Consider the following 23,918-nt stretch of genomic DNA (forward strand, 5'->3'; position numbering starts at 1 on the left):
TTGGATACAACTTCTATAGTAAGGATGGATTGCACCTTAATGAACAGAGGAAATATTGTAGCAATTGCGAGGGGGTAGGGACAATTACAAATAATAGGACAGGCAGTGTAATCTGTAAAAGAGGTTCATTAGTAGTACATGGAAGGGTTAAGGGGTGTTTTAGAAAATGTTACCTTGCAAAATTTGGATGGGAGAACACATAATGGTGTAAGAAGCAAAAGTAAATGTAAGTGTATGAAGTATGGCTGACAACGTGTTGTCACATAAAATAATATGTTTTTTAAAGGAACAAATAGCTTAATCCTACAAGTTCAGTGGTTGGTGTATACAGTCTTTAGAAGATCCATTGAGAAACTAAGCTGTACCATATTTACTAGTGTAATAATTTAGCCCTTATAAGAATTACCATGATAACTTGATGAATTTTCTGTTTTAGCTATGCCTTTCTTTAACAGCTTTTTACATATTATATATAGTTTCTCCAACATTGGTGTGTCCGGTCCACGGCGTCATCCTTACTTGTGGGATATTCTCTTCCCCAACAGGAAATGGCAAAGAGTCCCAGCAAAGCTGGCCATATAGTCCCTCCTAGGCTCCGCCCACCCCAGTCATTCTCTTTGCCGTTGCACAGGCAACATCTCCACGGAGATGGTTAAGAGTTTTTTGGTGTTTTAATGTAGTTTTAATTCTTCTATCAAGTGTTTGTTATTTTAAAATAGTGCTGGTATGTACTATTTACTCTGAAACAGAAAAGGATGAAGATTTCTGTTTGTAAGAGGAAGATGATTTTAGCAGACAGTAACTAAAATCGATTGCTGTTTCCACATAGGACTGTTGAGATGAAGTAACTTCAGTTGGGGGAAACAGTTAGCAGACTTTTCTGCTTAAGGTATGACTAGCCATATTTCTAACAAGACTGTGTAATGCTGGAAGGCTGTCATTTCCCCTCATGGGGACCGGTAAGCCATTTTCTTAGTCAAACATACAGAATAAAGGGCTTAATAAGGGCTAAAAAACTGGTAGACATTTTTATGGGCTAAATCGATTGCTTTATTTGGGCATATTATTCAGATTTAGGTTATCAATTGGCATTTATAATCTTGGGGAACGTTTATAAAACGGCAGGCACTGTGTTGGACACCTTTTTCAGTCAGGGGGCCTTTCTAGTTATAGACTGAGCCTCATTTTCGCGCCATTACTGCGCAGTTGTTTTTGGAGAGCAGGGCATGCAGATGCATGTGTGAGGATCTAAGAATCACTAAAAAAGCTTCTAGAAGGCGTCATTTGGTATCGTATTCCCCTCTGGGCTTGGTTGGGTCTCAGCATAGACTATAGCTGGGACTGTATAGGGGTTACATTTTAAAACGGCTCCGGTTCCGTTATTTTAAGGGTTAAAGCTCTGAAATTTGGTGTGCAATACTTTTAATGCTTTAAGACACTGTGGTGAAATTTTGGTAATTTTTGAACAATTCCTTCATACTTTTTCACATATTCTGTAATAAAGTGTTTTCTGTTTGAAATTTAAAGAGACAGTAACGGTTTTATTTTAAAACGTTTTTTTGTGCTTTGTTGACAAGTTTAAACCTGTTTAACATGTCTGTACCTTCAGATAAGCTATGTTCTATATGTATGAAAGCCAATGTGTCTCCCAATTTAAATTTATGTGATAATTGTGCCATAGCGTCCAAACAAAGTAAGGACAGTACTGCCACAGATAATGATATTGCCCAAGATGATTCCTCAGATGAGGGGAGTAAACATAATACTACATCATCTCCTACTGTGTCTACACCAGTTTTGCCCACGCAGGAGGCCCCTAGTACATCTAGTGCGCCAATACTTATTACCATGCAACAATTAACGGCTGTAATGGATAACTCCATAGCAAATCTTTTATCCAAAATGCCTACTTATCAGAGAAAGCGCGATTGCTCTGTTTTAAACACTGAAGAGCAAGAGGGCGCTGATGATAATTGTTCTGTCATACCCTCACACCAATCTGAAGGGGCAATGAGGGAGGTTTTGTCTGATGGAGAAATCTCAGATTCAGGAAAAATTTCTCATCAAGCTGAACCTGATGTTGTGACATTTAAATTTAAATTAGAACATCTCCGCGCACTGCTTAAGGAGGTGTTATCTACTCTGGATGATTGTGACAACTTGGTCATTCCAGAGAAATTATGCAAGATGGACAAGTTCCTAGAGGTTCCGGTGCCCCCCGACGCTTTTCCTATACCCAAGCGGGTGGCGGACATAGTAAATAAGGAGTGGGAAAAGCCCGGCATACCTTTTGTTCCCCCCCCTATATTTAAGAAATTATTTCCTATGGTCGACCCCAGAAAGGACTTATGGCAGACAGTCCCCAAGGTCGAGGGGGCAGTTTCTACTCTAAACAAACGCACTACTATTCCTATTGAAGATAGTTGTGCTTTCAAAGATCCTATGGATAAAAAATTAGAAGGTTTGCTTAAAAAGATTTTTGTACAGCAAGGCTACCTTCTACAACCAATTTCATGCATTGTTCCTGTCACTACGGCAGCGTGGTTCTGGTTCGAGGAACTAGAAAAGTCGCTCAGTAGAGAAACTCCATATGAGGAGGTTATGGACAGAGTTAACGCACTTAAATTGGGTAACTCTTTTATTTTAGATGCCGCTTTGCAATTAGCTAGACTAGCGGCGAAAAATTCAGGGTTTGCTATCGTGGCACGCAGAGCGCTTTGGCTAAAGTCTTGGTCAGCGGATGTGTCATCCAAGACAAAATTGCTTAACATCCCTTTCAAGGGGAAAACTTTATTTGGACCAGAATTGAAAGAGATTATTTCAGACATCACTGGGGGAAAGGGCCACGCCCTTCCACAGGATAGGTCTTTTAAGGCTAAAAATAAGCCTAATTTTCGTCCTTTTCGCAGAAACGGACCAGCCTCTAATTCTGCATCCTCTAAGCAAGAGGGTAATACCTCACAACCCAAACCAGCCTGGAAACCAATGCAAGGCTGGAACAAGGGTAAGCAGGCCAAGAAGCCTGCCACTGCTAACAAAACAGCATGAAGGAGTAGCCCCCGATCCGGGACCGGATCTAGTGGGGGGCAGACTCTCTCTCTTTGCTCAGGCTTGGGCAAGAGATGTTCAGGATCCTTGGGCGCTAGAAATAGTTTCTCAAGGTTATCTCCTGGAATTCAAGGAACTACCCCCAAGGGGAAGGTTCCACAGGTCTCACTTATCCTCAAACCAAATAAAGAGACAGGCATTCTTACATTGTGTAGAAGACCTGTTTAAAATGGGAGTGATACACCCAGTTCCAATAAAGGAACAAGGAATGGGATTTTATTCCAATCTGTTCGTAGTTCCCAAAAAGGAGGGAACGTTCAGACCAATTTTGGATTTGAAGATCCTAAACAAATTTCTCAGGGTACCATCGTTCAAAATGGAAACTATTCGAACGATTCTACCCACCATCCAGGAAAGTCAATTTATGACTACCGTGGATCTAAAGGATGCATACCTACACATTCCTATCCACAAGGAACATCATCAGTTCCTAAGGTTCGCCTTTCTGGACAAGCATTACCAGTTTGTGGCCCTCCCATTCGGGTTGGCCACTGCTCCAAGGATTTTCACAAAGGTGCTAGGGTCCCTTCTAGCGGTTCTAAGACCAAGGGGCATTGCAGTAGTACCTTACTTGGACGACATTCTAATACAAGCGTCGTCTCTGTCAAAAGCAAAGGCTCATATGGAGATCGTTCTAGCCTTTCTCAGATCTCACGGATGGAAGGTGAACAAAGAAAAAAGTTCTCTGTCCCCGTCAACAAGAGTTCCCTTCTTGGGAACCATAATAGATTCCTTAGAAATGAGGATTTTTCTGACAGAGGTCAGAAAATCAAAACTTCTAAGCTCTTGTCAAATGCTTCATTCTGTTCCTCGTCCTTCCATAGCGCAGTGCATGGAAGTAGTAGGATTGATGGTTGCAACAATGGACATAGTCCCTTTTGCACGAATTCATCTAAGACCATTACAACTGTGCATGCTCAAACAGTGGAATGGGGATTATACAGACTTGTCTCCAACGATTCAAGTAGATCAAAAGACCAGAGATTCACTCCGTTGGTGGCTGACCCTGGACAATCTATCCCAGGGAATGAGCTTCCGCAGACCAGAGTGGGTCATTGTCACGACCGACGCCAGTCTGGTGGGCTGGGGCGCGGTCTGGGAATCCCTGAAAGCTCAGGGACTATGGTCTCGGGTAGAGTCTCTTCTCCCGATAAACATTCTGGAACTGAGAGCGATATTCAATGCTCTCAGAGCTTGGCCTCAACTAGCAAAGGCCAAATTCATAAGGTTTCAATCAGACAACATGACGACTGTTGCATATATCAATCATCAGGGGGGAACAAAGAGTTCCCTGGCGATGAAAGAGGTGACCAAAATAATTCAATGGGCGGAGGATCACTCCTGCCACTTTTCTGCGATCCACATCCCAGGAGTGGAAAATTGGGAAGCGGATTTTCTGAGTCGTCAGACATTCCATCCGGGGGAGTGGGAACTCCATCCGGAAATCTTTGCCCAAATAACTCAATTATGGGGCATTCCAGACATGGATCTGATGGCGTCTCGTCAGAACTTCAAGGTCCCTTGCTACGGGTCCAGATCCAGGGATCCCAAGGCGACTCTAGTAGATGCACTAGTAGCACCTTGGACCTTCAACCTAGTTTATGTATTCCCACCGTTTCCTCTCATTCCCAGGCTAGTAGCCAGGATCAATCAGGAGAGGGCCTCGGTGATCTTGATAGCTCCTGCGTGGCCACGCAGGACTTGGTATGCAGGCCTGGTGAATATGTCATCGGCTCCACCATGGAAGCTACCTTTGAGACAGGACCTTCTTGTTCAGGGTCCATTCGAACATCCAAATCTGGTCTCCCTCCAACTGACGGCTTGGAGATTGAACGCTTGATTTTACCAAAGCGTGGGTTTTCAGATTCTGTTATAGATACTCTGGTTCAGGCCAGAAAACCTGTAACTAGAAAAATTTACCATAAGATATGGAAAAAATATATCTGTTGGTGTGAATCCAAAGGATTTCCATGGAATAAGGTAAAAATTCCTAAGATTCTCTCCTTTCTGCAAGAAGGTTTGGAGAAAGGATTATCTGCAAGTTCTCTAAAGGGACGGATCTCTGCTTTATCTGTCTTACTGCACAAAAGACTGGCAGCTGTGCCAGATGTTCAAGCATTTGTTCAGGCTTTGGTTCGGATTAAGCCTGTTTACAGACCTTTGACTCCTCCCTGGAGTCTAAATCTAGTTCTTTCAGTTCTTCAAGGGGTTCCGTTTGAACCTTTACATTCCATAGATATTAAGTTACTATCTTGGAAAGTTTTGTTTTTGGTTGCAATTTCTTCTGCTAGAAGAGTTTCAGAGTTATCTGCTCTGCAGTGTTCTCCGCCCTATCTGGTGTTCCATGCAGATAAGGTGGTTTTGCGTACTAAGCCTGGTTTTCTTCCTAAAGTTGTTTCTAACAAAAATATTAACCAGGAGATAGTTGTACCTTCTTTGTGTCCGAATCCAGTTTCAAAGAAGGAACGTTTGTTACACAATTTGGACGTTGTCCGTGCTCTAAAGTTCTATTTAGAGGCTACTAAAGATTTCAGACAAACATCCTCCTTGTTCGTCGTTTATTCTGGTAAAAGGAGAGGTCAAAAAGCGACTTCTACCTCTCTTTCCTTTTGGCTTAAAAGCATTATCCGATTGGCTTACGAGACTGCCGGACGCCAGCCTCCTGAAAGAATTACAGCTCACTCCACTAGAGCTGTGGCTTCCACATGGGCCTTCAAGAACGAGGCTTCTGTTGACCAGATATGTAAGGCAGCGACTTGATCTTCACTGCACACTTTTGCTAAATTTTACAAATTTGATACTTTTGCTTCTTCGGAGGCTATTTTTGGGAGAAAGGTTTTGCAAGCTGTGGTGCCTTCCATTTAGGTAACCTGATTTGCTCCCTCCCTTCATCCGTGTCCTAAAGCTTTGGTATTGGTTCCCACAAGTAAGGATGACGCCGTGGACCGGACACACCAATGTTGGAGAAAACAGAATTTATGCTTACCTGATAAATTACTTTCTCCAACGGTGTGTCCGGTCCACGGCCCGCCCTGGTTTTTTAATCAGGTCTGATTAATTATTTTCTCTAACTACAGTCACCACGGTACCATATGGTTTCTCCTATATATATTTCCTCCTGTCCGTCGGTCGAATGACTGGGGTGGGCAGAGCATAGGAGGGACTATATGGCCAGCTTTGCTGGGACTCTTTGCCATTTCCTTTTTTGGAAGAGAATATCCCACAAATAAGGATGACGCCGTGGACCGGACACACCGTTGGAGAAAGTAATTTATCAGGTAAGCATAAATTCTGTTTTCTATAAGTTCCCCAATACAAAGTGATACATTACCACATATTGTTTGTATTTATTTATTTACTGGGTTTTTTTTTTTGCATTTTTAGTTTATCGTGGTTTTTGGGCAATATTCATGCTGATTGGTGTGGCCACTGTTGTAGTAGCTGGTTTTGTCATTATCTGTGCTGCGCCATTTACAAACCATAGACTTTATAAAGCAGGAGGAGGACTTTTCATCACTTCTGGTAAGCAAATAATGATATCAAATGCTATTTTATAAATATATATATAGAGAGAGAGTATTGTAATATTGACATTTTGTTCTTGCAAGTACAGATCTTATATTATTTAGCGCTGCGGAATCTGTTGGCTCTCTACAAATAACTAATAATAATAATAATAATAATAATAATTATTGTATCTCAATTGTGTAGCAATTAATTGCAAAAGACCAGTAAATATTGAAATTAATGAGTTATCAATATACTGGTGCAAAAAAAAAGAAATAAATACAAATAAAAAAATCCCCTTATTGACAAGTCATAAAAAAAATAAGCTTCCCATTACTTTTTTGGGAAGCACAAAGGCATTACGCAGCGGTATCAAAATCCAGTGCAATATCTTGAGACCTTTCAATATGCCCCGTTTTTATTAGACCTGTTTGATTTGGTATCCAGGCGAAAATGCAATCAGCAAAACTCATTGACAATTAATCAATTATAAGCTATCTGTTACATCAAGGAACCCAGATAGTTTTCAGTTTTTGTATCGAGAAAAATGTCTGCCAATGTTAGGGGGATCCACTGACCCTTTCACAAACCTCTCATGATAAAGCCTTAAACTCCCCCTCGAGTGTTCACCAGTACAGAATATGAGACCCAAACTTTCTTTTTAGCACTTTCTACATTAGGAAACTAAAAAAAACTTTATTATAAATCCTTTTACCCTTCATTTTTAACAATAATTAGCATTGAAGCATATATATTTTTCCATATGTTCACTGCAAGAGAGCTATTAAAATGCATTTAGTATCCTTTTAACCATACTAGGTTTAACCATACTAGGTTTACCCATACTAGGTTTAACCATACTAGGTTTACCCATACTAGGTTTAACCATACTAGGTTTAACCATACTAGGTTTAACCATACTAGGCAGCTGTAAGGTATCAGATTATTTCAGCTATAAATGTTTAAAAAACTTACCATTTTCAACTTCTTAAAGGGACATGAAACCCATTCTGTCATGATTCAGATGGAGAATACAATTTTAAACAACTTTCTAATGCACTTTTATTATCAAATTTGCTTCATTCTCTTATTATGCTTTGTTGAAGGAGAAGCAATGCAGTACTGGGAGCTAGCTGAGCACATCTGGGGAGCCATTGAAAGAGGAATTTATGTACAATCACCAATTAGCTGCTATCTCCCAGCAGAGCATTGCTGCTCCTGAGCCTACCTTTGTATTATTATTATTATTATCATCATCATCATTTATTTGCATAGCTCCACCAAAATACATAGCTCTGGATGCTTTTAAACAAAGGACACCAAGAGAATGTAGTAAATTTGATAATGATTGAATTGAAAAATATCTTAAATGTATGCTCTATTTGAATCATGGAAGTTTAATTTTGACTTTACTGTCCCTTTAAAACCTATAAAAGCTGAGTGAACTAGAAGTGATGTAATCTTCTAAGGTGCAGCTGTGTCACAAATGTTTAAAGGAACATTCTTGAAGTAGTAGCATGAACAAATAAAACAAACATTAACATATACTGTATTCATAAGATTTAATTAAGGTTTCACAAACACTAACGGCTAGATTACGAATTTTTGTCGGTAAGGCTTTTTTTCTCACCGCTCACTTAAGACAACGCTGGTATTACAGGTTTTCTTCAAACCGGCGTTAGCCTCAGAAAAGCGAGCGTTGAGAAAAATTTTGCTCTACATCTCATCGCAATACAAGCGCAGCTTACGATAGCGGAAAACTGGCAAAATGTGCTTGTGCACGATTTCCCCATAGGAAACAATGGGGCTGAGCTGGCTGAAAAAAAAACAGCGTTCAGCTCCTAACGCAGCCCCATTGTTTTCTATGGGGAAATAAAAGTTATGTCTACACCTAACACCCTAACATGAACCCCGAGTCTAAACACCCCTAATCTTACACCTATTAACCCCTAATCTGCCGTCCCCGACATCGTCGCCACCTACATTATATTATTAACCCCTAATCTGCCGCTCCGGACACCGCCGCCACCTACATTATATTTATTAACCCCTAATCTGCCCCCCCAACATCGCCACAACTATATTAAATTTATTAACCCCTAATCTGTAGCCGCCAACGTCTTCGCCACTATAATAAATTTATTAACCTCTAAACCTAAGTCTAACCCTAAGTCTAACCCCCCCTTACTTAAATATAATTTAAATTAAACTAAATAAATTTAACATAATTAAATAAATTAATCCTATTTAAAACTAAATACTTACCGATAAAATAAACCCTAAGATAGCTACAATATAACTAATAGTTACATTGTAGCTAGCTTAGGATTTATATTTATTTTACAGGCAACTTTGTATTTATTTTAACTAGGTACAATAGCTATTAAATAGTTATTAACTATTTAATAACTACCTAGCTAAAATAAGTACAACACTACACTATAAATTAACTAATTACCTAAACTACCTACAATTAATTACAATAAAATTAAATAAACTAAATTACGAAAAAAAACAAACACTAAATTACATTTAAAAAAAAAAGAATTACAAGAATTTTAAACTAATTACACCTAATCTAATCCCCCTAATAAAATAAAAAAGCCCCCCAAAATAATAAAATTCCCTACCCTATACTAAATTACAAATAGCCCTTAAAAGGGCCTTTTGCGGGGCATTGCCCCAAAGTAATCAGCTCTTTTACCTGTAAAAAAAAAAAATACAATACCCCCCCAACATTAAAACCCACCACCCACACACCCAATCCTACTCTAAAACCCACCCAATCCCCCCTTAAAAAAACCTAACACTACCCCCTTGAAGATCACCCTAACTTGAGCCGTCTTCACCCAGCCGGGCACAAGTGGTCCTCCAGAGGGTCCGAAGTCTTCATCTATCCAGCCAGAAAAGGACATCCAGACCGGCAGAAGGCTTCATCCAGGCGGCATCTTCTATCTTCATTCTTCCGGAGCGGATCGGGTCCATCTTCAAGACACCCGACGCAGAGCATCCTCTTCATCCGACGGCAAACGACTGAATGACTGGTCCTTTAAATGACATCATCCAAGATGGCGTCCCTTGAATTCCGATTGGCTGATAGAATCCTATCCTGTAATCAGCCAATAGGATTGACCTCGCATTCTATTGGCTGATTGGAACAGTCAATAGAATGCAAGCTCAATCCTATTGGCTGATTGCATCAGCCAATCGGATTGAACTTCAATCCGATTGGCTGATTGCATCAGCCAATAGGATTTTTCTTACCTTAATTCCGATTGGCTGATAGGATTCTATCAACCAATCGGAATTCAAGGGACGCCATCTTGGATGACGTCATTTAAAGGACCAGTCATTCAGTCGTCGGCCATCAGATGAAGAGGATGCTCCTCGTCGGATGTCTTGAAGATGGACCCGCTCCGCTCCGGAAGGATGAAGATAGAAGATGCCGCCTGGATGAAGCCTTCTGCCGGTCTGGATGTCCTCTTCTGGCTGGATAGGATGAAGACTTCGGACCCTCTGGAGGTCCACTTGTGCCCGGCTGGGTGAAGACGGCTCAAGGTAGGGTGATCTTCAAGGGGGTAGTGTTAGTTTTTTTTTAAGGGGGGATTGGGTGGGTTTTAGAGTAGGGTTGGGTGTGTGGGTGGTGGGTTTTAATGTTGGGGGGTATTGTATTTTTTTTACAGGTAAAAGAGCTGATTACTTTGGGGCAATGCCTCGCAAAAGGCCCTTTAAAGGGCTATTTGTATTTTAGTATAGGGTAGGGAATTTTATTATTTTGGGGTTTTTTTTTATTTTATTAGGGGGATTAGATTAGGTGTAATTAGTTTAAAATTCTTGTAATTCTTTTTTTTTTAATGTAATTTCGTGTTTTTTTTTTCTTCGTAATTTAGTTTATTTAATTTAATTGTATGTAAATTAATTGTAGGTAGTTTAGGTAATTAGTTTAATTATAGTGTAGTGTTAGGTGTAATTGTAACTTAGGTTAGGGTTTATTTTACAGGTACTTTTGTACTTATTTTAGCTAGGTAGTTATTAAATAGTTAATAACTATTTAATAACTATTGTACCTAGTTAAAATAAATACAAAGTTGCCTGTAAAATAAATATAAATCCTAAGCTAGCTACAATGTAACTATTAGTTATATTATAGCTAGCTTAGGGTTTATTTTATCGGTAAGTATTTAGTTTTAAATAGGATTAATTTATTTATTATGTTAAATTTATTTAGTTTAATTTAAATTATATTTAAGTTAGGAGGGGGTTAGACTTAGGGTTAGACTTAGGTTTAGGGGATAATAAATTTAATATAGTAGCGGCGACATTGGGGTCGGCAGATTAGGGGTTAATAAATGTAGGTAGGTGTCGGCGATGTTAGGGACGGCAGATTAGGGGTTAATAAAATTTAAGTAGTGTTTGCGAGGCGGGAGTGCAGCGGTTTAGGGGTTAATATATTTATTAAAGTGGCGGCGATGTCCGGTCGGCAGATTAGGGGTTAAACATTTTAGTCAAGTATTTGCGATGTGGGGGGGCCTCGGTTTAGGGGTTAATAGGTAGTTTATGGGTGTTAGTGTACTTTTAGCACTTTAGTTAAGAGTTTTATGTTCCGGCGTTAGCCCATAAAACTTCTAACTACTGACTTTAAAATGCGGTAGGAGTCTTGGAGGTATAGGGTGTACCGCTCACTTTTTCAGGCGATCGTAATAACGACGTTATGCAAATCCCATTAAAAAAGTGAGCGGCAGATTCCCTAAAAGAGGGCTGCCTATACAACGTGATAGAGAATGGGAAATTTAAATCACAGCAACAAATGTCAGAGATAAATAACCACATTTTTTCCTCATGGTTGAGATACAACCAACTCATACACTATATTACACATCACAAGCACAAAAAACAACTGGTGAGAGACTTAACTCCCTTTGAACGACTTTGTGTCTCTAGCACTCCTCAAAAACGGCTGATCTCACTTATCTATAAACTACTTACAGTCCCCCCAGATCACCCACTCCCTACATACACACTGACCTGGCACAGGGAACTGGGCAGGGACTATGAACAAGAGGAATGGCTTAGAGCATTCCGACTGACCAAACGCTCCTCTGTTTCAGCGACAGTACAGGAGATCCATCTGAAACTACAGTGCAGGTGGTATCTCACACCAAAAAAATTATACTATCTTTACCCTAAGACTAGCCCCCTGTGCTGGAGGGGCTGCAGCAGCGAGGGGACACCCATACATATATGGTGGTCATGCCCGGCCTTGAGCGGCTTCTGGGAAACTATCTTCAGGCAAATGTCTACTGCTTTGCAAACGGAGATCCCAGCCTCCCCAGAGGCACTTCTTTTTCTAAATCTTCCCAAGATCAAAACCACGCACAAACAATCTCTCCTACTAATAATGCTCACAGGAGCAAAGCGATTGATACCTAGAAGGTGGAAGTCAACTGATATCCCCACAGTCTTGGACTGGCGCATCACAGTGACTGACTTGCTTGCCCTAGAAAAACTACATTACCTTAAAACAAACCAAATAGAGATCTATGAGATGATGATAGCACAGTGGAAGGGAACACCGCTGTAATTAGGAAGTCTGGCGCTGCCCAGGCACAGGGCCACGAGCCACTGCTGAATGCCCCCCCTTCCCCTTTTTTTTTTTTTTTTTTTCTCCCCCCCCATCTTTTCTCTTTCTCTCTTATTTCCCCTTTCCCCCTAGTCTGCTTTCTTACTTCCACTAGACTATATTTTACTTCTCTCTGAGAGGATATTTGTATAAAATAATTAACATCAAAGGACTTTGATGTACCAGATTCTGTTCTTACAGTTGTGTTATACCTTTTAATGAGTAAAGAAGTGTAAAGGAAAAAAAAAAAAAAAAAAAAGGAAAAGAAGAGTGAAAGGTGACTTTTGCAACTACAGGCTCTCTGGAGTCATGATGGCGAAGAACAGATATGGACTTTACCAATATTCAAGTTCACTTTGCTTGATCTTTATAGAAGAACTGTTGTCAGATGTCACTTTGATTTTTGTTGATGTTACTTATACTTGATCAATAAAAATAAAAATAAAAAAAAATAAAAATTAAAAAAAAGTGAGCGGCAGACCCTTTCCTGCCTGAATCGTAATACCAGCGGGCGTTAAAAAGCAGCGTTGGGACACCTCAACGCTGCTTTTTAAGGCTAACACAAGACTCGTAATCTAGCCGAATGTGATTTAAGTAAATAGGTAAATGGACAAGCTAGTTAGGCCTATTGATTTTTATGTTGTGTGAAATTTAATTTTAAAGGTACAATTTTAATTAGAGACACTGAACCCACATTTTTTTCTTTCGTGATTTAGATAGAGCATGCAATTTTAAGCAACTTTCTAATTTACTCATATTATCAATTTTTCTTTGTTCTCTTGCTATCTTTATTTAAAAAATAAGGCATCTAAGCTTTTATTTTGGTTCAGACCTGGACAGCAATTTTTTATTGGTGGATCAATTTATCCACCAATCAGCAAGATCAACCCAGGTTGTTCACCAAAAATGGGCCGGCATCTAAACTTACATTCTTGCATTTCAAATAAAGATACCAAAAGAATGAAGACAATTTGATAACAGGAGTAAATTAGAAAGTTGCAGACAATTTCATGCTCTATATGAATCACAAAAGAAAAAATTTGGGTTCAGTGTCCCTTTAATGGAACATATTAACTACAATATACCTGACATGCATGAAAGAGCAGCTGTTAAAGGGACACTAAACATTAAATAAATGCTAGATAGAATTGTGCATTCTGGAAAAGATTAGTCTGAGAATAACATGTAGATGTATTTTTTAAAGTTTCATCACCTTTGTAAATATTAATAAAGTAAGTGTAAAGTTTCAGTGTCTATAAAATGATGTGAGCTGCCATGTTGTAACTTAGGTTACCTTCTCTGCTCTGGCCAATTAGGGACAGGTATAAATAAGTCACTAGAGTGTGCAGAAAATGGCTGTGTTGAACATAACAGTGTTCTGCACTTCCTATTCTAACAGGAACTGAAAAGCTCACAATTTCTGAATGGAATTACAGGAAATGGGGTCAAAATAAATAATGAAAGTATATTGCAGACTTGTTTTTGTATACACAATTTATCATTTTATATTACTATCTCAAAGTGTTCCCTTTAAACATGTAAAAATAATTTTGAGTAAAAAAAAGATTAAAGGTACAGTTTACTCCAGAATTGTTATTTAAAAATATAGATAATCCCTTTATTACCCATTCCCCAGTTTTGTACAGCCAAGATGGTTATAATAATATACTTTTCCCCTATGTGATTACCTTATATCTAAGCCTAAGGAGACTGTCCCCTTTATTTAAATTCTTTTGACAGACTTACATTTTAGCCAATCAGTGCTGACTCATAAATAACTCAAAGGGAGTGAACACAATGCTATCTATATGGCACACATGAACTAGCATGGTCTGGTGGGAAAGATGGTCAAAATGCACTGAGAAAAGAGGTGGCCTTCAAGGGCTTAGAAATTAGCATATGAGCCTATCTAGGTTTAGCTTTCAACAAAGAATACCAAGATAAGAAATCAAATTTGATGATAAATGTAAATTGGAAAGTTATTTTAACTAGACTGTACCTTTAAGTAGCATTTTTTTTTAATTTAAAGAGGAAATGGCTGAATGTGTGCTAAATGTAGCCACCAATAAGCAAGCACTATCCAAGGTGCTGAACCTAAAATGGTCTGGCTCCTAAGCTTTAAATTTCTGCTTTTTAAATAAAGATAGCATGAGAGCGAAGAAAAATTAATAGTAGGAGTAAATTAAAAAGTTGCTTAAACCCACAATTTGGGTTTAGTATCCCTTTAATTGCAAATACTATACATTTGATAGTTGTTTAATGTGATATATTTTAGTGCTTTGCAATATCTTTACATTATGAGTCAAAATTCTGAACCCTAATAAAATATCTATCATCTGTGTCACTGAATTCAGTAGGTGTCCTTATAAAGTATAACCGCTGCTATTAAAATAAACATTGCAAATGATGGCACATTGCCTTAAAAGATGGTAACAAAGTTCACGTTCATTATTTTATTAATGTCTTTAACATTTCATAAAAGAGCATTAATGAATTAAATTTACTTCTTAGCCCTTTTTAATCAAATGTCAACATCTTTTTGGGGTCTCAGTTCATTAGACATGTTTGCGCTAGCTATGGCATGACAGGATGAAAACCTTTAGTAGTTTGTGATGTTTTTAAAAAGAAATGCTCTAATTCATAAAATAATAAATTAACTTAAAAGCCATTCTAATTAGATTTTCCTGTTAAAGAAAAACAAAATATATATATTTATATATTTCTCACAGCTTTCCTCTATAATGTGTGTGCAGAAAATATAACTGTAAATATCAATTTTAATAAATGCCAATGTCATTTAAGCCTAAAGAGTATATCTAAAGTTAGAAACAGGTGATAAAACCTATATAGAAAATATTTTGTTAATCAAAAAGCAAGACTTGATATTTATAAAATAATTCTCCATGTTTTCCATTTTACAAATATAATGTCAATTATTACTTTGCTATAAATAGTTATTATTTAACATGATTGTGCATAACATTCATATTTAGATATAATTGACTATTATTAAGCCACATTTAAAAAGCAGTGAATGGAGATTTGGACTAGTTGCAGTGCAAGCTATCTCACACATACAAAGGGACATTAGATTGCAGGGTACAAGTACAGTAGCATGGTTACTAATCCAATGCTGTATTCTGTTATTTTAACACCTCAAACATACTGGTTAGTGAAGTTCTGCATCTTCACAATGGGAGCTGCCATCTTGGAATTAAAGTGGTGCACATTCACAGATGAGTAACATTGTAGTTTTATTGACAAGCTACATCATGCTCTTCAGCTTAGTGTATACAATAGTATGAGCTCTATATTTTTGCAGTGTCTGCATTTCTCTATATTATACCTATAGGCTTTTTTTTATATTTGCTATGTAACTTTTAAACTTTGTAATAAAAAAAGATATCCATTAGCCCCCTTTCACTGATTTATGAAAGTGTACTGCTTCTGTCACATAAATGTGTGTGTACCAAGATGGTGGCACTCAGTATAAAGATGCAGAGCTTCTGTAATTGGTTAAAATATATTTTAAAAAACATCTTTAAAGACAGTTGCACATATAGGAGGGAAAACAATAGCCACTCCTCCACTCATTTATTTAGGATGACTTTCAATCCGGCTCTATCACAATTGGTTGTGTGAGAGCAAAGAGGGAGCTGCTCAAGTGATTGCTTGTCCAATCCTAAATTCCAGTACTTAAAGGGACAGTCTAGTATAAATTAAACAATTAAACTTTCATTATTCAGATAGGACTTGTAATTTTAATCAACTTTCCAATTTACTTTTATCATCAAATTTGCTTTTTTTTCTTGGTATTCTTAGTTTAAACTAAACATAGGTAGGCTCATATGCTAATTTCTAAGCCTTTGAGGGCTGCCTCTTATCACAGACTTTAAATCTCTTTTCAACACAAAGAGACAGAAAGTACACGTGGGCCATATAGATAACGCTGTGTTCAGGCACAGAAAGTTATTTAAGATTTAGCACAAAACAATGCTAAATTTAAGACATTAGATAATAAACAGTCACAGTCATGTGATCAGGGGGCTGGAAGAAGGTTCCTAGATACAAGGTAATCACAGAGGTAAAAAGTACATTAATATAACTGTGTTGGTTGTGCAAAACTGGGGAATGGGTACTAAAGGGATTATCTATCTTTTAAAACAATAACAATTTTATGGTAGACTGTTCCTTTAATGTTGCCTTTCTCCTTTTAAATGCAACCATGACCACCCACACATTAATAAATGGGGGTCTTTACTATCCATATATGCTTTATGTTTAATCATGTTACATTATTAAGAAAAAGAAAAGAAACAGACAACACTTAAAATAAAACATGTTATTATAGCGCTATAAAAAAAACAAACAATATAAAAACAAGTCTTTCTATTAAATATTTTTTCTTAGTTGGAGAAAATCAACAATAGTATAAAAAGAAACTAACACAAATGATCATATATTTTATATTGCAATTACTGTAGCTCTTTATGGAACCTACAGTATATGCTTATTCACTTTCTAGTATGTATTCAAGAAAATAAGAAAGAACACTTGCATTGAAAACATGGGACTCTAAAAATCCAAAAAGCTCCCAAACCAACAATTGATCAGATTAGCGGTATATCGCGGGTGTTTGTGCGTTTCGGGTTTTCCACTTATAATGAAAGTTAAAAGTTGCTTGAGTGCAATTACAATTTACGCTAGAATGATAACTGCAACCTCAGAGCTCTGGTTAACTGTTTTAGAAAACAAAAAAGTGTCACAAAACACATCTTCAATATAAATTACAAAGTACAGTTACACTCATAAAAACACCACCTAATAAAAATTATTCAAAATAAAATATTGCATAAAAAAAGTTATAATGGTTCAAAGATATGAGATCTCAGATGTTATATAAAAGGCAGACAAAGAGCTTGAACATAGAGATACATACATATACAACTCTAAATATATGTATATGTGTGTGTGTGTATTTATGTATTTATATGTGTATATATGTATTTACAGACATATAAACACATAAATACACATGTACACATATAAAAGCATAAATATAGAAGCACATTGGAGCCATTTGCAGTTAAGTAGATAAAAACATGTAAAAATATATTTTTGATATATACATTTTTAATAAAAGTTTTAACTTTGTATTTACAGTAAATATAGTAAGTATATTTTAAGTTTTTATAAAAAGATAATTCTAAAGATATCTGTATATATCTATACTGTATATACAGAGGTAAATATATATTTGTGCAAAAAAAACCCCATTATATATATATATATATATATATATATATATATATATATATATATATATATGTGTGTATTTATGAATAAACAGCATATTGTTCTATGTGAAAAACATTGAAATGTGAAATATTCATATTTTCACGTCTGGTTAGTTGAGAATATGAGATCGTGTTTGCGCACGAGCTGGGTGTTAGTTTTTTCCACTTGTTTTCCTCCATTGACTACTATAGGGGAATACATTATCGATCGCAATATTCATCTTTCTGCACTTGTCAGGTTAGCGAGCAAGCGAAAACAGTTTATTTTCAACTCGTAATACGAATGCAACCTGGCAATCTCAAAATGCGTATTTCTAGCGCATTTAACGCTCAGACGGGAGCATTAAATAATGTTGCACTTGTAATCTGGCCCAATGTCAGAGAATACTTCACTTTTCAATGTTCTTCACATAGAAGACTTTTTTTTAATGCTTATATATATATATATATATATATATATATATATATATATATATATATATATATATATATATATATATATATATACAGGGAGTGCAGAATTATTAGGCAAGTTGTATTTTTGAGGATTAATTTTATTATTGAACAACAACCATGTTCTCAATGAACCCAAAAAACTCATTAATATCAAAGCTGAATAGTTTTGGAAGTAGTTTTTAGTTTGTTTTTAGTTATAGCTATTTTAGGGGGATATCTTTGTGTGCAGGTGACTATTACTGTGCATAATTATTAGGCAACTTAACAAAAAACAAATATATACCCATTTCAATTATTTATTTTTACCAGTGAAACCAATATAACATCTCAACATTCACAAATATACATTTCTGACATTCAAAAACAAAACAAAAACAAATCAGTGACCAATATAGCCACCTTTCTTTGCAAGGACACTCAAAAGCCTGCCATCCATGGATTCTGTCAGTGTTTTGATCTGTTCACCATCAACATTGCGTGCAGCAGCAACCACAGCCTCCCAGACACTGTTCAGAGAGGTGTACTGTTTTCCCTCCTTGTAAATCTCACATTTGATGATGGACCACAGGTTCTCAATGGGGTTCAGATCAGGTGAACAAGGAGGCCATGTCATTAGATTTTCTTCTTTTATACCCTTTCTTGCCAGCCACGCTGTGGAGTACTTGGACGCGTGTGATGGAGCATTGTCCTGCATGAAAATCATGTTTTTCTTGAAGGATGCAGACTTCTTACTGTACCACTGCTTGAAGAAGGTGTCTTCCAGAAACTGGCAGTAGGACTGGGAGTTGAGCTTGACTCCATCCTCAACCCGAAAAGGCCCCACAAGCTCATCTTTGATGATACCAGCCCAGACCAGTACTCCACCTCCACCTTGCTGGCGTCTGAGTCGGACTGGAGCTCTCTGCCCTTTACCAATCCAGCCACGGGCCCATCCATCTGGCCGATCAAGACTCACTCTCATTTCATCAGTCCATAAAACCTTAGAAAAATCAGTCTTGAGATATTTCTTGGCCCAGTCTTGACGTTTCAGCTTGTGTGTCTTGTTCAGTGGTGGTCGTCTTTCAGCCTTTATTACCTTGGCCATGTCTCTGAGTATTGCACACCTTGTGCTTTTGGGCACTCCAGTGATGTTGCAGCTCTGAAATATGGCCAAACTGGTGGCAAGTGGCATCTTGGCAGCTGCACGCTTGACTTTTCTCAGTTCATGGGCAGTTATTTTGCGCCTTGGTTTTTCCACATGCTTCTTGCGACCCTGTTGACTATTTTGAATGAAACGCTTGATTGTTCGATGATCACGCTTCAGAAGCTTTGCAATTTTAAGAGTGCTGCATCCCTCTGCAAGATATCTCACTATTTTTGACTTTTCTGAGCCTGTCAAGTCCTTCTTTTGACCCATTTTGCCAAAGGAAAGGAAGTTGCCTAATAATTATGCACACCTGATATAGGGTGTTGATGTCATTAGACCACACCCCTTCTCATTACAGAGATGCACATCACCTAATATGCTTAATTGGTAGTAGGCTTTCGAGCCTATACAGCTTGGAGTAAGACAACATGCATGAAGAGGATGATGTGGTCAAAATACTCATTTGCCTAATAATTCTGCACTCCCTGTATATATATATATATATATATATATATATATATATATATATATATATATATATTTATTTATTTATTTGTAAAATATACACCTATATGTATATATATATATATATATATATATATATATATATATATATATATATATATATTACCAATTTAAATGATAAGAACATTTCTTTCTATGTGAAGAATATAGGAAAGTAAAGTATTTCTATTCAAAACACAATAAAACATATAAAAATGATTAAAAATTATATTTCATGTATAAAGGTGGTTGACTGAGAAGGGCTCAAAAGTGTATGTATGTATATCTATATATATATATATATATATATAGATATATATATATACAGACACAGTTTTTGTTTATCCATTTGTAATTACTCAGTGCCACTTATAACATCCAAGTGAAAGATATAACATCAACATGTCAGGCAAAAATAAAGTAAATTCAAAAAGAGAATCAATGAGCTGGAAAAATGATCACCCCCTCCTAAAATTACTTGTAAACTTGTAAACTCAATCAGGCGTAGCTAATCACCTTCTCAATGGCACACAAAGCCATTTGACCTTCAACTGTGATCAGCTGTGGGCATATCATATTGATTAGCTCAGCATGAAAATTGCTTTCCTGGAGCGTCTCAGTCCCTGGTAGTGAAACTGAAGCAAACAATCAACTCTGGGGGGCAAGGCACTGTCAAAAGATCTCCGGGATAATGTTGTGGACAGGCACAAATCAGGAGATGGATACAAGAAAATATCAAAGAATTTATCAATGCCTAGAAGCACAGTGAAGTCTATTATTAAGAAGTGGAAGGTATTTGGTACAATACAGACCTTCTCTGGATCAGGACCTTGCTTCAAACTGGATGAAAGAGCCAGGTGGAAACTAGTCAGAGAGGCTACCAAGAGGCCCACAGCAACTCTGAGGCAGTTGCAGGAATTTATGACAAAGAGTGGTCAAATATCACTAATTATCCACAAATGAGGCTTGTATGGGAGGGTTGCAAGAAAAAAGCCACTCCTCAAGAAAGGCCACATGCAGTAACGACTGAGCTTTGCCATAACACACCTAGGAGATTCTGAGGCTACATGGAAAAAGGTGTTATGGTCAGATGAGACTAAAAATGAATTATTTGGCCTCAACACCAAACGATATGTCTGGAGCAAATCCAATACAGCTTACCATCTAAATAGCACCATACCTACAGTAAAGCATGGAGGTGGTAATATCCTGTTATGGGGTGTTTCTCTGCAGCAGGCACTGGAACACTTGTCAGGATAAAGGAATAATGGATGGGGCAAAATACCGTCAAATTCTTGAGGAAAATCTGCTGCCCTCTACCAGGAAGTTGTCAATGAGAAGAAGGTTTAAATTCCAATAAATTATTGATAAAGACCTGAAACTGAAATGTGTAGATTTGCCCACTGCATGCTATCTGTTAGCAAGAAACAAGAGACAAACCCCACAGGAATTACAGACTTGTGGGAGACCGGTTACGAACCGGTTTTTGAAGATAAACATTTCCCTGTACATCAGGTAACTTTGCCTTGATTCAGTTTGGGAGTACGGACCACCATTTAACATCATTTTGGAAACACAACAAATTTAGCTGAAAAAACGGATGTGTAAGGGCTTGTCGCTCTCATCCAATCACCAACTACAATCACAAGCAACCAGAAAGGAAGCAAACAACGGATTGCAAACAAACACTGCATAGCCGTTTTTCACCTTCTCCCCTGCAGACACGTTGTTTAACCGGCACAGCTGTTCAAAAGTGATCAATTGCCGCTTGACCGACATCACACAGCACCCTTAAAAGTTTGAATTCACTTTCTTAATGGAGACAACGCTTGGTCGGCAATTCCTTATTATAAAACCACTTACTGCCGCTCGGTCAGCATTATACTTTGCCTGTCAAGGCTCCAGTATATTCCACTACAGTGTAAATCTTTTAAAAAACTAACATTTTAAATTGTTTTATTTGGTAACTTGAATCTAACCAGTTTTTTATATTGTAACCCCGAGCTCATTTTGTATTTAGTTGCAACTAACCAAAGATTTTATTGTGTAATGTATTTTATTTTGCATTGATTTAGTAAAAACTATAACAACTCAATATTGCATTAGTCACTTTAATAGTCACATAACTTCACTCACACTAACATTATCGCAGCTATAAGCATTTTTTAAACATTTTTTGATCTCAATCAGCTAATTCCTTGCGCTTTCCCTTTTTGCCATTTTTTTATATTTTATTTAACAATGTTTGGAGGAATATTCGTATTTAGGGAGTAGCAGCGTTGAGAGTATTTAAGGGTGTATCCACTCTAAACTGTTTTTTTGCATGCAATCTTAAATAGTAATTGAGATAGGTTAGTAAACATCTTCAAAAAGAATTTGATCCTTATGGAAATGAGAGGAAATTCTAACTTCTTTTCTTTTTTTTTTTTGTATGAAAGTCCTTTATTTTAAAATATAATGCTGCTTAAAAGCCAAATAGAGATCTGCGTTCCTGGTGAATTTTAAAAGTTATGAGAAATAAAACAATGAGTAGTAGACTCCTGGGACTCAGTTGTGCATAATCATGTTTTTCTTGTTAGTTTTAAGTAAAAACTAGTCCCATGTCCCTTTAACATAGCTAGTCTTTTAATAAACTTAAGATAAATATATAGTTTTCTTTAATATATTCATATTTACTGACTCACTTCCTGAAGATTGTTTCCAACTATCAATTGCTTCTTTCTTTTTTTTTTTAGGTATATTTTTCACTCTGGTGGTTGTCATGCATGTCATTTGGGTGCAATGGGTAGCTGATCTGAAAACGTACGCGGACACAAGGCTGCAGGATTGTTCACAATTCAATGTTCATATTCGCTATGGATGGTCTTTTATGCTTGCTCCTTTTGGAATTTTTTTCTCTTTGTTTGCAGGAATGCTTTTCCTTTTAGTTGGACATACCATAATGCTGCATACTAAATAACAGAATTTGTAAGCGCACATAACTTCTTAATCTTTAAACAAAAAAAATCAAGACTTCAAATTCCTTTTCCTTCAAGGAATTACCAACTGATTGATCAATTATCAGTCATTTTGACTATATATTTACATATGCAAATGTTGGATCAACAGTATTATACTTTTTTTTTGTCATAACAATCAGACCAAATCACAAATGCATCAAATATATATACGTTTTTGTGAATTGTTCATGTTTTTCATTATCGCAAGCTAACAACAATTGAAAAGAAAGGAATGGGAATGTAATTCAATCTACTTGTGCTGTTTCTTTATATCTGTCAGTATCCTTCTTGCAATAACATTCGGGTAAATATACACTTCTAAGTTTATAAATAGAGTACAGTTGGTAACTCAGTCTCTGTGCCAGCTAGTGTGATCACATGCGTTAGGAATTTTAGGTATCTTGTTTGAATGGTGGTTATATTAAAATCAAAAAGAACGCTCAGCTTCTGTTATGTCAGCTATTACATATGGTTAAAGATTTTAACATAAATGATGTCTGTAAGTATTAAAAGTTATATATATATATATATATATATATATATATACACAACCATTTCATATATTGGCGGGTAGGTGCAATTTGTTAATTAGTTGACTGTCATCCAGCAGCTTGGAAGCTATCATTACATTTATTTAAAAAAAAAAAGAGAGAACATATTTTAAAAATCACATATTTCCAATTATTAATAATATTTTTTTAATGAAAAATCCTATGTTGCGTGGAGTAGCTGTAATAGTCCACTAATTCAGATGTTAAAGGAATTACAAATATATCAGCAAGTAGTATTTTATATTTGTTTTGTTTAGTTTTGGACATTTTGAGATATTAGTATAAAAAGTTTATACCTAGATTACGAGTTTTGCGTTGTGGCTCGTAACGCTGAAAATATGGCATTTTCAGCATTAAAACAGCACCGCAGCCATTACAAGTCTTGTCAGTATAGGTGTACCGCACACCTTTTAGACTGTAATGCAACGTCAGTACCGCACTCGTAAAAATTACCTTTTTTCATGGGACTCCCATAGCGCTGGTATTATGAGTTTTGCGGTGAGGCTAAAAAGTGAGCGTTACACCCTATAACGACAAGATCCGTACCGCCATCTAAAGTCAGCAGTTATGAGTTTTACACTGTAGCATAAAACTCATAACTAAAGTGTTAAGAAGTACACTAAACACCTATTACCTTAAAACCGAGGCCCTCCCGCATCGCAAATACTATAATAAACTCATTAACCCCTAATCTGCCACTCCCGACATCGCCGCCACTAATAAAATGTATTAACCCCTATTCCGCCGCTC

The 23,918-nt window shown here is 36.9% G+C and overlaps 1 protein-coding gene across 1 annotated transcript in view; it reads left to right on the top strand.

The window, feature by feature from the left end:
- The window catches only part of TMEM182 (transmembrane protein 182), a 57,769-nt gene extending 34,903 nt beyond the window's left edge, over positions 1 to 22,866 (top strand). Inside the window, exons 4-5 of the mRNA XM_053707664.1 lie at positions 6,493 to 6,630; positions 22,354 to 22,866. Coding sequence (XP_053563639.1) covers positions 6,493 to 6,630; positions 22,354 to 22,577 — 362 coding nt within the window. The 3' untranslated portion in view covers positions 22,578 to 22,866. The remainder of the gene's footprint in view (positions 1 to 6,492; positions 6,631 to 22,353) is intronic.
- Positions 22,867 to 23,918: the final 1,052 nt, after the last annotated feature.

Source organism: Bombina bombina, chromosome 3 (assembly GCF_027579735.1).
Source record: "Bombina bombina isolate aBomBom1 chromosome 3, aBomBom1.pri, whole genome shotgun sequence".
Taxonomy (NCBI): domain Eukaryota; kingdom Metazoa; phylum Chordata; class Amphibia; order Anura; family Bombinatoridae; genus Bombina; species Bombina bombina.